The sequence below is a fragment of the Chelonoidis abingdonii genome, chromosome 8 (assembly GCF_003597395.2).
Source record: "Chelonoidis abingdonii isolate Lonesome George chromosome 8, CheloAbing_2.0, whole genome shotgun sequence".
Classification (NCBI taxonomy): domain Eukaryota; kingdom Metazoa; phylum Chordata; order Testudines; family Testudinidae; genus Chelonoidis; species Chelonoidis abingdonii.
In genome coordinates this window covers 67,039,796-67,055,502 of record NC_133776.1, presented here as the reverse complement: position 1 = coordinate 67,055,502, position 15,707 = coordinate 67,039,796, and the positions used below count along the sequence as shown (strand labels likewise).

The window sequence follows — 15,707 nt, the reverse complement described above, 5'->3', positions numbered from 1 at the left end:
CAAATTCCCGCCCCTGACTTTAAACAATCCAGTTCTCTGATTGGTCCTCTGGTCAGGTGTTCGGTTACCCTTTTCAGGTAAAAGAAACTTAACCCTTACCTACCTATCCATTTATGACAGGTGGTCTAATTTTTTGTCCACTAGCCAATACCTGTAATTAGGATGAACTTGGCACTGGCTATACTGGCTAATAATATAGGAATATGAAGGTGTTGGTTTTAACTTTCAGGCCACTTGGATTTATAATCTGAAATTGTTTCGGATACTCTGACCTTATGCTGATTCAAAGGAAATTCCCTTTTTTCTCCAGCTCATACCTCCATAAAACTCTAGGTATCTAGGCTAATAACGGCAGTATGCACGTCAACAGGCTGTATTTTTTTCACTCTGAGTTATGCTGCTGTAAAACTACAGTAACTACATTGAAGCTAATGGAGTTGCAAATCTGTAAAACTGGTGTGAGGAGAATCAGGTTCCTACTTTTTGACTATTAACCAGTCTTAAGACGCTTTGATTTTTTCCAGTAAGTCCTTGTTACGTTCTTATTCCAGCCTGTGATAGCTGCATATAGATAAATCTGTCCCAGAAAGGACATGATGGTCTCACCTGTATATGGCATGGCAAAGAACCTGGAACTTGAAGCAATGTCTCACTCTGAATGGTCTCTTTTGTAGCTGATACAGTAAATACTCGGATCTTGAAGTGCCTGATTCCAGCCTCAGTAATAGCAGAAAATTCAGTGGTTTCAGCAGTATCCCGCCTCTGTGTTGGCAAATGCTCTGGCAGCACCCAGGTAACTTTACAAACACTTGTAGTAGTAATGGCTACTGGGGACAGATGATTCAGAGCAGGCTGCTTGTAGGAAGAGGAAATCCAGAGGCTTAATGTGCAAAGTCATCACATAGTTGGTACCCGTTAGCAAAACTGGCAGAGAAGCCTAGCACTGGAATAGCAGGTCTTTGAGAGAATTGTGTGGGAAGTAGACACAACTTCTGCTTATTCTGTACTTTTGAGTTTCTTAGGGAAACTGCTTACATCAAGATGTTCAATGTGCCTCTGTGGTGTCAAGCATTTCCGCAAGATGTTCCTGCCTATCATGATGATTCAGGATCTGAACAAAATATGGCCTCAAATAATCCTTGAAGGAGCATAGATTGAAGCCTTGTCTCTGAATCCCTTATGTCTGACTGGTCTGCATGGGAGACTAGTCAGAGCAGTCTAAATTCAAGTGATCAGTTCCCTAGAGGTTAGCATGTACTCAAAACCAGGGCACTTTCTCCATTCTAAGTTTAGTGTTTACTGCTCTCCCCAAGCTTTAGCACCATAACAAGGAGATTGGCTGTACCAAACTGTTCAAAGATGTCCCCTGGCTGCTTTGCTGATCTCAAGGAGTGTGTACAACTTTAAATAAGTTGTCTGGAGTGGGGTAGTGGTCTGTCTGTCTGGTCTTTTTCCCTCATTTACTGCAGGATGATTGTCTTGTTTCGCTGCAGCTGCTTTTCTTAAGATGGCTGATTGCAATGTTTGACTTCATTGATCACAAAGAAAAGCTTCATGCACTCTACGGCTTCTTCTTCTGCTCCCTGCAAGATGAGAAGCTGGTAAGGAGAACGGGAGAATGTTCCTTTGGTTCTGAACAAATTTAGAGTGTTCACCTGTACTATACATCTTATTATGCTGGTCTGAAGTAACTAGAGAGTGGAGCGCTGTCCTCTAGTGCTGTAGTATGTGTTTATAGTAGAGTGACTGGCCCTCTTCACTCTGTTTTTTTCCAATGATTCCAAAATTTCTTCTGAACCTAGGACACCCAGCATGGAAGTTCAACATAAGATTACTCTAGTTTGGCACCTACAACAAGGTTGTGTAAATGAGCATCCAGGACTTCATGCTCTGTAACGAGAGCAAAGTGACAGCAAATCCTGTCTCAGTTTTCAAGAGACACCGTGACACTGCAGCGTCTAGCGTTGCTTTTAATGTCAGACAGCAAACAGGTAAACCCCCAGGTGCCAGGATGGAACTGACTGTACACTATAGGCAAAAAAGAGCATTTTAAAGTAATGCCTATTTAATAAACAGAATCCAAATGCCATTCCACTTAAGATAAATGTAACTTAAGTGGGAATCAGGCAATTGTGACTTTTTTATATGGCAGTTACATAAGTATTTTATTACTGGAATGTAAGGTCACCCATTGTCTTACGTCGGGAAGGTGTGAAATACTGATCTCTTCAGAGCCGTACCTGGGGTCAGAAAAGCATGTAACATTTTCATATGCTGCTCTCTGGGACTGTTAGAAAACATCAAACAAATGAAGATACATAGATTTCTATAGAAATTACCCTAGAAACCTATAGAATTTGAGAGAATGAGGCCATTTCTGTAGAATTTGTTAACTGACATATGGAATACTCTAGCAGGAGCATCATTCTATTTGTGTAGGGTTTTTTTAAAAAATATTATAGTGAGAGTATTTTCTGTTAAATCCCATAGGCATTTTCCATGGGAGAGCAGAGACTTTAATTGCTGTTCATTGTGAGAAGTCCTGCATGATGTTTTTGATGTTTAAAATGTATTGCAGTACAGTAGATTTGCACCAAAGAGGATATATTTCCTGCAGTATGTTTGGCTGGTTTTGCTCAACTTTGCTTGTGACCTCTGCTGAAAATCAGATTCCTGCAACTGAATTCCTACCCTTTAAATATTAGTTTCTGGCACAATAGGTCAGTTGAAAGTGCAGCAAAGATTAATATCTGTCACAAAGAAATCAGTGCCATACCCCCAATGCATTTGCTGCAATTATAAGTGCTAATAAAAGAAGCTGTTTCTGATACAACTGTGAACTGGTTTTGTGTACATTAATTCATGTCCTTTTGCTCACCAACTTCTGAATTGATTAGCCCTCATTTGAGAAACAAGGGCCATCTCCCAAATGGACCCTGACTGAACAACTTCACCAACGAATGTGCGTAATGGTGTCAGATGAAACTATTAGCATAAGCATTGGTTGTCAGTTCTAATACAGAACTGTACTGGTACTGTGAGGACTTCGTCCTAAGGAATGACAGTGAGGACTTCTTTCTGAGGAATCTAGTGCATGTTCTGCATCCTGGGAACTTATTGAAGCACTTCAACCTCAGTATGGCAGTAGGATCCTGAGGAGGTTTACCAGCCTGTTAGCTGTGTCCAGTGGAAGAAGTTTCTGAATTTAGCCTATTAACCATACTGATGAATCAGACTGCTTATTGATCCTTTTTCTCTGCAGTGCCCCTATGTTTGTCATCTGCTGTATCTGCTGACCAGAAGAGAGAGCGGTGAGTCCATTCAGTCAGCTTCCTGACAGTTCCTATGGGTCCAGTTGATTGGGCATACAGAACATAAATATGCATTGACTATCCATTTGTGTGATACAGGGCTGGTTTCATGTGCTCAGAAAAGGGATGACCATTATTTTCCCTAGTGCTTTCTTCCTACCGTGCTAACATGATGGCTTCAAAAATTCATCAATTTTAAGGCCAGAAAGGATCTGTTATGCTCTTTTAGGCTGACTTGCATAACAGGCCAAAGAACCTTGACCAGTAATTTCCGCATACAGCTGATAATGAATCTGTCTGTTCCTGCTGTTTCTGCCCTTTTCCATGTGTAACTTGGTCTGTTTTGGTGTATTGGCCAAGAAGCTTCTTATTTGTACCCAAATGTCTGATATGTTGTATTCTACCCATAATGTTCTTAATTGTTTTTCTTTTCCCAGTTAAGCCTTTTCGCGTGAGGAGACTGGTAGATCTACAGGCAAAGATGGTGAGTCACTAGATATTCTGAAACGAGTAAGCAGTATAACTGGAATTAGGCTTACAACTCTTACGGTTAATGTTTTCACAGGAATTGCAAATATTGGTGCAAAGAATGAGGTGGTTAGACTTGGGAACAGTAGCTTCCAGCCTTCAGAATGCCAGGGGCTGCACACGCAGCTTGCCATTTAGCACAAGGGCTGCACTTAACCTGCACGCATCCCTAATTTGGATTTTGTGTCCATTCCAAGCACCCACACAATGACACTTACAAATTTTTTTTTTAAAATTACACATTTTACAGCTAGGGATGATAAAATTACACAAATTTGAAAGCGATCTCTTGGCTTCCCGTTCCCGCACTCCCTTTTATCTTCCACTGTCCTGTTCACTTCATATTTCTTATACTTCTGTAGCATTGTTATCCACGAATAACAAAACAGTGGGCAGATATCTCCATTATGTGAAAGGGAAACTGAGGCACAAATGCTGTGAACTGCTCAAGGTACCCATGTCAGTATCAGAACCAGGAATAAAACCTGGGATGTTGACTCCAGGTCACTTCTTCTAACCACCAGACTGCTTCTTCCCAACCCATGCTTTTATTCTCTACCTTTTTCTTTCTGTTTGATTGGTTATCTTTTTGTGTTCTCTCTTTCCCTTTGCTGCCAATCCCCTGTCTGCCTTCTCTAGGTGTTCTCCATTTTCTTGTCTTCTCTTCTCCTTCTCTTGCATCTATAATCAATCTTGGACAGCATTTATTTTCCTTTGGTATTCTTATCCTTTGCAACCTACTCTTTTTTGTGTTAGACTCCCAACTGCAGCATCTTCTTGGTTATCCCAGCATCTCTTCTTCCCCTTACCAGAAAGGTAGTGGGAACCTGAATCCAGAGGTAGGAGCAGGTACTGCTCTTTCCCTACATTCTACAGACAAACAGATTTTTAAAAGACCTACACCTCTACCTCGATATAACGCTGTCCTTGGGAGCCAAAAAATCTTACCGTGTTATAGGTGAAACCGCATTATATCAAACTTGCTTTGATCCACCAGAGTGCGCAGCGTCTCTTCCCTCCCCTCCTCTCCCCCGGAGCACTGCTTTATCGTGTTATATCCAAATTTGTGTTATATCGGGTCACGTTATATCAGGGTAGAGGTGAACCAAGTAAAACACACACTGATGGCTAACAAGCTGTCCATCAGTATTAGAACACGACACAGAATGTAATGCGTCTGCAGATATGCAGACATAGAATATAAATGATTTGGGAGAGAGCTTTTGTCTATTCAACAATAACACATCTGGGTTTTATTGACTCGAAACATTTCACATAGTGCAGGATATAAGGGTGGAAAACTGAAAAATATGAAAGTTCCTCAACATTTAGATGTTGAGGACTCTCTCCCCCTTCTTCCACCCACCAAAGCTATTGCCATTAAAATAGTTGTCATCTTTATGTTGGATTCTCAGAATACAAAAATGCCAAGAAAATAATTTAACTTTTTAAAACCATCAAACTCCACTTTCAACTATGCTGCTTTTGGTTAGGATCTGGCTATGGCAGGAAACCAGTGACCTGGGGCTTTGCTGCTGAAGTTTTTGCAGAGGGGTTAATTGGGGCGGATGACTTTCTGTTCCAAACTGCTCAAGGCCACTGAAGCATTAAAGACCAAAGTCTCACTTTTTCTGTCATCTGACCAGCTTGGTATTAATCTTTTTGGATGTGATATTGAGCAGTTGGCAACTGTTGAATTTTTGGGAAACAGACCGTTTTTAGAGAATGTTCAAAAGATGTGTATATTCATAGAGCAGCAGCCACCACCACCAAGTTCTGGGTCTTGATTGACTTCTGTGGAAATGTCAGAGTATGAAGCTGTGGATCTACAGGACTATTGTATGCCAGTGAAACATGGGTGCTGGGGAGGCTGAAGAGCATCAGACTGATGTCTTCTATTCTCATTATCTTCGTCGGCTGCTTCATATTAAGTGGCAGGACAAGATCAGCAATGAGTATATTGATAGCTGAACCCATCCACCACCCTCATCAACATTGGTTCAGTCTTGCTGACTTTTTTGGTACAGACATACTACTAAGATGGAAGACCAACAAATTATGAAATGCGTTTACCAAGGAATGTTGCTACATGGCTAACAATCAGATGGGCACCAAAAATTTCTGTGGTGCAAAAAAATTGCCAGTAATGGACATAGACTGAACATCCAGCTAGACAGTTTTAAAGATGTAGCTAGATACGATCTCAGTGGCATTTGATCTGCAAGAAGCCTGTCCCTTTGGGATTTGCCATGCTGATTTGCGAAGGGTGCTCTTGAGACTGGAAATATATGCTTCTGGTATGATTGTTTTGACGGAAAGAGTAGATTACAAAATGTGGGGCTATGGCTACATCCGGGTAATCTAGCTAGAGACATCTATCCCAGAAGGATTGGTATTATTCACAGAGGTCTTAAAATGGTGTTAAACTCCTGCAATTGTCGGTTTTTTCTTATCTTTGTGGCAGAACTCATCCCTCTTCACCCCTCAATTTAATGTCAATTTAACATTTACATGGTACCTGTAACAGAAAATCTTAGAGGATATCTCTTATTATATATCTTACAGATTGTACAGTGAGAACTCTTCCTGTAAGAGCTAGCTATTAATATATTTTACAAAATCAGCAGCACTTCAAGAAGTTTAACTATATAATGCTATGTTCACGCCGTGGGTAATGAAGTGCAATTGGGGAGTATGGGTATCCCAGTAAAACCACTTGCGTGTGTATTTAGGCACAATAGATATGATATACATTGTATACAGTAATTTTGATTTATTAGTGGTCTTATCTATGGCAATTTAAACTGTATCTTCTTTTCCCACCCAAACTTCCTTACTATTTCCAGTCCTCAGTAGAGATGTTCTTTTCTTCCTCCTTTTCCTCCCTCCTCAGTTGCACAATGCTAATTTGGGCTGATTAATGACACACTAGTGTGTAGACTTGCAGTATCAATTGGGTTTTCCTTGCTCTTTCTTTTCTTCCAGGGAATGCAGCCTCATCTGCAGGCTCTGCTATCACTGTACAAACTTTTCTGCCCTGAGCTGGTGTCTATAACTCTGCCTGCAAAGACGAAGGTGAGGAATGGAGTGACTCTGATGTGTCTGTGTTGGGATGAAAGTCTGTACTAGTCTTCTACATAAGCAGTTTTGCTTCATGATAATTCTGTATCCTCTCTCCACTCAGTAAAACAAAACCATTAGAGTTTTTTATGGGAATTGCTACCATTTATTTATACTGAAGTGAGAAGACACATAAAACGATTCAGCAGAGAAGGCACATAGCGAGCAGGTGTAACCGTGTCCTCCCTTGCCTATTTCCCTCCTATTGTTGTTATACTGTTTTTTATGTCTTGTATATTTGATCATAAGCATTGTGGTAGAAGGTAATATCTTCCTATGAGTCTGCTGGGCATTGTCCAAACACCTTTGGGTGCTACTGCAGCACAATAATAATAGTGGAAGACACCAGTCAGAGTAAACATTAGATCAGGGGTTCTCAGACTTCATTGCACCGTGAACCCCTTCTGACAACAAAAATTACTACACGACCCAGGATGGGGGACCGAAACCCGAGCCCACCTGAGTCCTACCGCTCCAGGTTGAGAGAGGCAAAGCCTGAGCCACGCCACACCACTCCAGGCCAGAGGGATGGGGGAAGCCAAAGCCCCAGGGCTTCAGCTACAGGCTGCGGTGGCCTGTAACCTGAGCCCTGCTGCCCAGGCTTTGGCTACTGGCGGCAGGGCTCGGGCTTTGGCCCTGGGCACCAGCAAATCTAAGCCAATCCTGGCAACCCCATTAAAATAGGGTTGCAACCCACTTTGGGGTCCTAACCCACAGTTTGAGAACCACTATATTAGATTGTTTGCAGACCTGATATCTAAATTTAAAGTTTTAACTATATGAAAAGTAATGGTGGGGAAGCTGACAATGTGTTCTGAGATGGATTTGGGAGCATTTCAAGGTAGGAATAGACTGTATGGCTTTATTTTCATAAATGTGTGCTGTGTATGCAGCAAGGTATTTGGTGAAGTTAAGATATGTACACTATCTTCTTTATATGGTTAATACTATACAAAGACCCCAAGAACTCTGCAGCAAACTAGACCTAAATTTTGCAGCAAGGCTGCCTGGTTTTTTCTGGCTCTCCAGTGACGCAGATTTGTCCAGCTCTAAAAATTGAGGCTTTTATTGACTACAGTATGAAAGCAAATTACACAAGCAGTCAAGTTTTCCTTGTGGCATTTGTTTTAATGTTCATTTCAGATTATTTTACATTGCCCCAAATTTTCAGTTTTCATTGTGCTGCAGATTTATCTGTGGGAGTAGTTGGAATTTTTGGTACCCACACATGCATGGGAGATAGATATTTCCAGGCTTAGGACATTCACTTAAAAAAAGTTTATAATCTATTTTAGTTAAATTGGTTCATAAGAAAAATTTAGAGTTTCCACATGGGGGGGACAGGAGTGGAGGGTTGCATTAATTAAAGGTTATGATTTAAAAGCTGATTGTAACTTCAGTGGTGCAAACTTAGTTCAGATAAAGCCTTATGCTGGCAATTTTGCATTTGGTTTGTATTTCAAAAGTTTTCTTCACAACCATGATATCTAGAAACTTAATTCAATGTTCAGGGAAAGCTGTGATTACCCAGTTCACTTTATGGCAGATCTCACTGCTGTTTGAATGCATGGGATCTTCACTATAAACACACATGTATACCTGGGCAGGTTTTATTTAATACAGGAAATACTTTAGATCCAGTCTTTATGAATGGACAGTATATCAGCATCAGGATCCTAAAATAGATGCAAATTTCCATGCTTTTGAGATCCTGGGGACTTTTTCTTACCTTTTGAGAAAGGTCATATGCCTTGAAAATTACTTGCATATCTTTCAGACTGTAGTCAAAGGATAATGAGTCAAGAGAAATAAAAGCTGTACTGTACTGTGACAGAGAGACCTAGCACCTTTTGGACTGTCAAGCGCAGTCCTTACAGTAGAGCACATAAATGTCACTGTAGTGACATGTATCAAATTGGCAATTGATTTTTCTGTCACTCTGCCTTAGAGTTTGGCCTCACACATAGGTGCTTGGATTGTGTTTTTAGACCTACTTCAAGAACTCAGAAAGCCTGTGGAAGGCAGCAATCAACACCATAAGGCGAAGAAATCAGGGAACATCTCCAACATCCCAGCAACTGATTCTAGGCACAGGTCACCCTCAGTCCCGGAAGAGAGTAAGTTATGAGAACCTATGTGAATCCTAGAAAATGCCAAGCATGCTGAATTGTGGCAAGGAGCTGGGATCTGGATAGACCTTGGGGACAGTAGTGTAACTTAATGGGAAATTCTGTCTTTATATTGCAAGTCTGGGATGTGATTCACAGGATAGCACTTTGCAGGATAGCAAGCGAGTGAGTGATTCCCAGTTTGTGCTAATATTAGTTGTCTTGTTTATAGTGTATTTATCTGACTCCACTGAAATCCTGCTTGCTACTATTAATTCTGGTTTCCTGTTTCTCTCTCCAGAAATGGAATACCCAGTTGATTTTGCCTGCATGCAGTGCTGACACAAACAACCCAACTAGGAGCAAGGAGATCAACCATGCTGACATCCTGAGTCACAGTGAATCTTTCCCAGTGGAGCAGCTACACACCTTCTCCCAGCTCTTACAGAACATCCACTGCCTAGAGGTGAGTGTCATGAAGGCCTCAGCTTGAGCATGTGTAATCTTAAAGGTGACCTAGGGATATATATCAATAACCTATTTATTGGGGAATAGGTGCACATGTTATCCATTTCCAAAGTGATATACTGCATTGGGGAGTGATATGAAAACCTGGGACCTGTGTGTATTCCCTGGTGGAAAGGGTTTGGACTAGGATCAGCTTTGTTTTGGTACCTTTCAGAAGCAGACATTCAATAACTGGTTGTCCTGGTTTCTCTTGCAGTTTCCTTCCCAGATGGGCTCAGTGCTAAGGAATTCCTTGCTGCTTCACTACATTAATTGTGTCAAAGATGAATCTATCTACTTAAGGCTCTACTATTGGATGGGCCAGACTCTTCAAGAAGGTAGGAACTTAACATTACCAGGTGTGGTGGGGAGGAAAAGGATATCTTTGAGGCTGTAATGGTACTTAGCTGTACAGGCATATGTGATTGTTTTACTGGTACATAAAAATACTATCTGAGATGACAGCATCGACTTTATCAGTACCCGTCCAGGGAAACGGGCGGGGGTTGCATTCTGCTTCTGGTTGTTGCATCCTTGTCTGTACTCCTCGTACTCTGTTACATTATTCCCTCTGGTTTAGAATGCACTTGGTATAAGCTTGATAACCAGCAGTATGAAGAAGAGTTCAAGGACTTCCTGGATATTGTCTACAAGACAGAGTGTTTCTTGCAGGTAAGCACCTACTTAATGAAGCCCTGTACTCAATTAAGCCTTTGCTTAGGATGTATTTATGACTCATCCATTTCCTGTGGGATGCCTTAAAGATTACCATGTTAGAAATAGCAATAAGAGATCAGCAAAAATGTGTTCAAAGGGCAAGTCCAGATTGCTGAGCTGCCCCCTCTTTCTGGAGGAATGATAATTTAGGAAGCAGCAGTCATTAGCTGATGGACTGCATGAGGGAGGGACTCTGTCCTTCTCTAGTGAATTGTGGTGGGGAGTCAGAAAAGGGAAGGGATTGTGATGAATTTGTTTTTGAAGGTTTTAATCTTGTACTCGTCAGGAGGGGTTCTCTTCCTGTGAAGAATTCTTGTATAAGAGCCTTCCCCTCTGGGATGGTTTCTGCTGTCGATCTCAAATCCTCAGGCTGGTGAGCTGGATCCCCCTCAGCAGCTTCTCGGGTATGTAGTCTGGACAATGATCTTGGACTATATCTGGTCTGACTGGATTGGATTTTTCCACAAATATTTGACTTCTCTCCTTTGTCTTCAGAAATGAAACCACATCTCTGTGAACCTCTGGCACAGCTCTTTTTTACATCATCCCTTTATTTTAAGGTAATTCAAGGTCATTATATTGGTCATATGCAGATCTAGTTGGTATTGCTGTCCCCACTACGGGAGGTAGGTAAAGCAATCTACAGACAGTAAAATGGGCTTCCCAGTTTGGCATTGAATCTGGGCCTGTCCAACATGGGTCCTCTATGGTTTACAGAGAGAGTTAAAATGTATAGTTGGGAGGTAACTATTTTAAGAAGCCCTCATGCTTTTGGTTGTTTGTTTGTTTTAAAAGTAGATTTCAACTGGAAATAAGCCACAGTGTTTGAATTGGAAATACCAATATATTTTGCACCCACCATGCTGCTGATTTAGGATGGTATAATCCAGTAAAACAGCTTTTCTTTTGTTTCATCATTTCAGCCTGAGTTCTGTGTCCCTGCACTTGTTGCACCTTCTGTTAATGTCCCTGCCTTGAGTGCAAGTGTCCTACATGGAGGCTTCAGCTAGCTCTCTCCCCAGTCTTTCTTGGAGTCCTGATGATAAACTGTCTGAAACCTTCACAGTATAGTTTGAAAATGATGACCCATTTTTATTTAGCATTCAGACACTCCTCTACTACGTACATAATCCACTGCTTTCTTTCCCTCCTGCAGTGTAGTGTTCTTGAAAGTCTGAAGGAGCTGTTGCAGAACTGGCTGAATTGGCACGTAATACAGTTGGACATGGAGTCTGATCCTAAAATCAGTCCTTTGTAAGTTCATCTGAATTGCACACAATGTAGTATTTGTGTGTGTGGTTCATGAAAATATCCTGTTTTTATTCCCCACCACAAAAGCTGACTAAAGAGTCAGAAAATGCTTTACTGCTGCTGTGACAAGCAGCTTAGTTGTGAATCCTGTTCAGTTTGGTGGATTTTTTTGAATGTACTGCAGTCAAGGTTGCTATGGTTTATTCATATCTTGTATCTTGCAGTAATGTCATTAAAACATATATCTTAATGTTTTGTATGTCTTTTCAGCAATGTAGTACTCAAAGTAAATGAAAGTACCAATAGCATGAACTGCACTTGCAGCATTTTATTAAGGGAGTTCTGGGGTACGGCTGGATAGCCTCTGCATAATCCTTGTGTTTCCCCAAGTCAAAATTCCTTTTTCACTCATTTCTACTTGACACAAACCATTCTTTTCTATGCCTAGAAAAATACTATCATCTGCCTAGGGTCTCATACCCAACTCTTCCTCGTATCTGAACATTTAATTCATATCCCTCCCTTTCTGATTTATGAGCACTTTTTAAATTGTCAAAATAGTAAATATCCCAGTTTATCTTGGACCACAAAGCAGGCAGATTGGGATTAGTTTTGTCAATCCAGGCTTGAGGCTATAACACTGAAGCAGTGATTCAAAAAGCTATGTTTGTAAAAATACTAACATTGAGAACATACATGCCCAAAAGTCAGCAAATTGAAGTCAAGAACCCTCCAGCAATGAAGACATGTCCATGTTTTGTGTAGTATTTTGGATAACTGTTCTGTTTAATTTGTGAATGTATCCAAGTTAATGTTGCTGACTTCAACACTGAGGGTGGGGAAACCTAGAGTTCTCTTGTCATTCTGCTTAACTCTGCTCTGAATTTTAAAGCTGAAGAGTTGTGTTGACATTGTCTGTTTCTCCAACTGCTGTTCTAGGAACACTACTCTTTCTGGACTGGTGAACTCTGTGGCTGAGCTGATCCACTTTGTAGGGTGGATCGCAACTGTAGCACTGCGCTTGGAGAACAATGCTACTTTCTTGCTGTACTTTATTCTGGATTTCTATGAGACAGTATGTATATTCCATTACTCTTAGCAGTTTAAGATGTCCCACCTCTCTAAGAGCAGTTTCCACTCATTGTGCAAGAGCATAACATGTCCTTACTTGTAATAATTTGTAGATGTTATGCTTGATTAAGTGCTACATCCTCCTACTTCCTGGACCGTTCCACTAGTCATAGATGATAGCTGCTGCATCCAAGTTTAAGGCCAGAGGGACTACCAGATCGTCTAGTCTGACCTGCACATTTCAGGCCACTAAACTCCACCCAGTTTACCCCCAAATTTTAGTCTAATCTAGATTTTTTTTAACTCCAATACTTCAGTCCTCTAGAGACTAAACTGTGTTCCACAGACAGAGAATAGGAGAGATCAAGAGGTGCTAATGCCCACGGCCTCTGTAATGGCATGAAATTGAGTAGGTGAGAGATGCCCAGATGATCCTAGTGGCAACCCAAACCCCATGTTCCAGTGGAAGGCAAAAGAATCACAGGGTCCCTGCCAACCTGACCTGGAGCACAATTCTTTCCTGGACCCAAAAAGGGCAGTCTGATCCTGAGCATGTGAGCAAAAGCATCTGAGAGAATTCTCTATACTGCCCGACCCTTCCAGGAGACCAACTGAAGCCCTGAAGCATGGATCCAAGTAGCTGTCGTAGAGAATTTTATATTGTTTTTTAAGAGGGTCGGGTGATATTGATATTCTCTCACACACAGAATAGCAAGATATTAAAGGGATACAACTAACTTTAAAAAACCCAAATTTCAATACTTTTAAATATGTTTAAAAATATTTTTATGAAAAAATTAAAACCTTTTCTTTACTGTTTGTTTCAGACTGTGATGGGTAAAAAAATGATTTAAAAATAGAGATTTTATTTAAATTACTTTTTCTTTTTAAAAAAAAAAACCTATTTGAATCTGACAACAATGTTAAGGTCTAAATTTATTATAATCTATTAAAATCATTTAAAATTAAAACCAACACTCAAGCAGTCCATGTCTGGGGCCAAATTTTTTAAATAAAGCCAAACAACTGAACCTGGAGGAAGTCACTGGCTAAACACCTGGAACCAGAGTTTATTGAAGTGCTAAGCCAGCTTTTGGCAGAAGTAGTTGAATCAGCTAGTTCATTCAAAGTTGAGAAATTGGGCTGAAAAAGCAAGAAAACTTTTTTCTATGTCTTTCAATCAATTAATAAAAACAATGTGTGATAGGATGAGCAGCCTAGTTATAAAATCTTGAAGGATATTGTGACCAGAAGTAATTAGTTGAATTTACTAATACTTCCTTTATTTAACAGAATGGTTAGTATTTAAACGTAAAACATATTTTGATAATTTTTCTCTTGTGTCTAGCACATTTAAGGTAGTTTTATTTAACTAACAAAAACCATTAAAATGCTGTTTGTGTCCTTTAAATTGAATTCCAGTTGCTATCCACATACAGCGTGATACAAATCACAAGTGTAAAATATTAATCCAAAATGCCTCATTCATCCTTTTCTAATATAAAAATATTAAGAATCTGAATTAATGTATATTAATCTGTATAACTGATTTAAATAAATGCATATTTAGTGTAGTCTCGCAGTTGACAAAAAGTACCCAATTTAGCACAGATTTATTTAATTGCAAATCCTACGTGTTTTAATGGTTACCCACCAATGAGAATCAACCTTTTTTTTTTTTTAGAAGAATAACTGTCATGGTACAATTCCCCACTCCGAACCTTTGCATCCAAAAGATGGGGTACCAGCATGAATTCCTCTAAGCTCAATTACCAGCTTAGAACCTGTAGCGCTGCCACCAACCAGGATTACATGGTGCCCTGTAACACTGGTCCCCTCACAACTTGCCCAGGGACACCAAGAAATCACCAAAGACCAGACCCTCTGGATCTTAAACACAAGGAAAGTAAACCCTTCCCCACCGTGACTTCCCAGACTCCCCTCCCTGGTACTCGAGAAGCTCACTGTGATTCAAACCCTTGAATCTTAAACAAAAAAAAAATGCACCCTCCCCCTCCTTCTCACGTCTCTCCCTCCAGAACTCTCCACCTGAGAGAGACAGAATGCCTAAACATAAAAAGAGAAATAGCCTTTTTCTCCCCCCTTTCCTCCTTTCTCCCAGCCAATTCCCTGTGAATCCCAGACCTCCGTCCCCTGGGGTCCTACACCAGAATAAAAGAAACAAAATCAGGTTCTTACACAGAAAAGCTTTTAATTTTAAAAAGAGAAAAATAGTAAAAACTTTGAAATTTAATATGGAATATTTACAGGGTCTTTCAGATAACACTGATATACCTTCAGCCTAAGTATACAAGTACAAATTAAAATCCTTTCAGCAAAATACAAGTTTGAACTCCTTCCAGCTAAATACACATTTGCAAATAAAGAAAACAAACATAAGCCTAACTTGCCTTATCTACCTAGTACTCACTATTCTGAACTTATAAGAGCCTGTATCGGAGAGATTGGAGAGAAACCTGGTTGCACATCTGGGCACTCTGAGAACCCAGAGAGAGCAACAACCAAAAACTAACAGCACACACACAAACTTCTCTCCCTCAAGATTTGAAAGTATCCTGTCCCCTGATTGGTCCTCTGGTCAGGTGACAGCCATGCTCACTGATCTTGTTAACACTTTCCAGTCAAAAGAGATATAAAGTACTTCTGTTCTATTAACTCCTACTATTTGTTTATGACAGTAACCTAAAAAGTACAAATATAAAATAAGATTAAAATCAGCAAGCAGTAAACCTTGAGTAAATCACACCTTTTCCGTATCAAGCTATATTTAGAGGGAAACAAATTAAATTCAAAGTGCATAAAACCAGCATTTTAATTTAAAATCTCTTGGGAGCAAAGCTTTCTGCTGTGACCATGGAATCCCAACAGGCCAATTATAACTACTTGAATTGTCTAACTGTTAAAATTTATTTGGTCTCTGTTATGTGGTTCAGACTTGCTGTTAGGTCAGGTCTGGTCCAGTCCAAGCTACAGATACAGAAGGAGCATAAAGGATCAGAGAGAAGGTGGCTGCTGTATGTTCGATAAAGGGAAAAATTAGATTTCCGCTACCCAGTGCTAGAGTGTAGGCTAA

At 40.3% G+C, this 15,707-nt stretch overlaps 1 protein-coding gene across 1 annotated transcript in view; it reads left to right on the top strand.

The window, feature by feature from the left end:
• Nucleotides 1-15,707, top strand: part of CENPI (centromere protein I) — a 35,702-nt gene that overhangs the window by 6,010 nt on the left and 13,985 nt on the right. Inside the window, exons 4-16 of the mRNA XM_032772191.2 lie at nucleotides 675-793; nucleotides 1,494-1,601; nucleotides 3,263-3,311; nucleotides 3,749-3,795; nucleotides 6,825-6,914; nucleotides 8,948-9,076; nucleotides 9,369-9,533; nucleotides 9,792-9,912; nucleotides 10,155-10,246; nucleotides 10,578-10,695; nucleotides 10,787-10,851; nucleotides 11,448-11,545; nucleotides 12,482-12,617. Coding sequence (XP_032628082.1) covers nucleotides 675-793; nucleotides 1,494-1,601; nucleotides 3,263-3,311; nucleotides 3,749-3,795; nucleotides 6,825-6,914; nucleotides 8,948-9,076; nucleotides 9,369-9,533; nucleotides 9,792-9,912; nucleotides 10,155-10,246; nucleotides 10,578-10,695; nucleotides 10,787-10,851; nucleotides 11,448-11,545; nucleotides 12,482-12,617 — 1,337 coding nt within the window. The remainder of the gene's footprint in view (nucleotides 1-674; nucleotides 794-1,493; nucleotides 1,602-3,262; nucleotides 3,312-3,748; nucleotides 3,796-6,824; nucleotides 6,915-8,947; nucleotides 9,077-9,368; nucleotides 9,534-9,791; nucleotides 9,913-10,154; nucleotides 10,247-10,577; nucleotides 10,696-10,786; nucleotides 10,852-11,447; nucleotides 11,546-12,481; nucleotides 12,618-15,707) is intronic.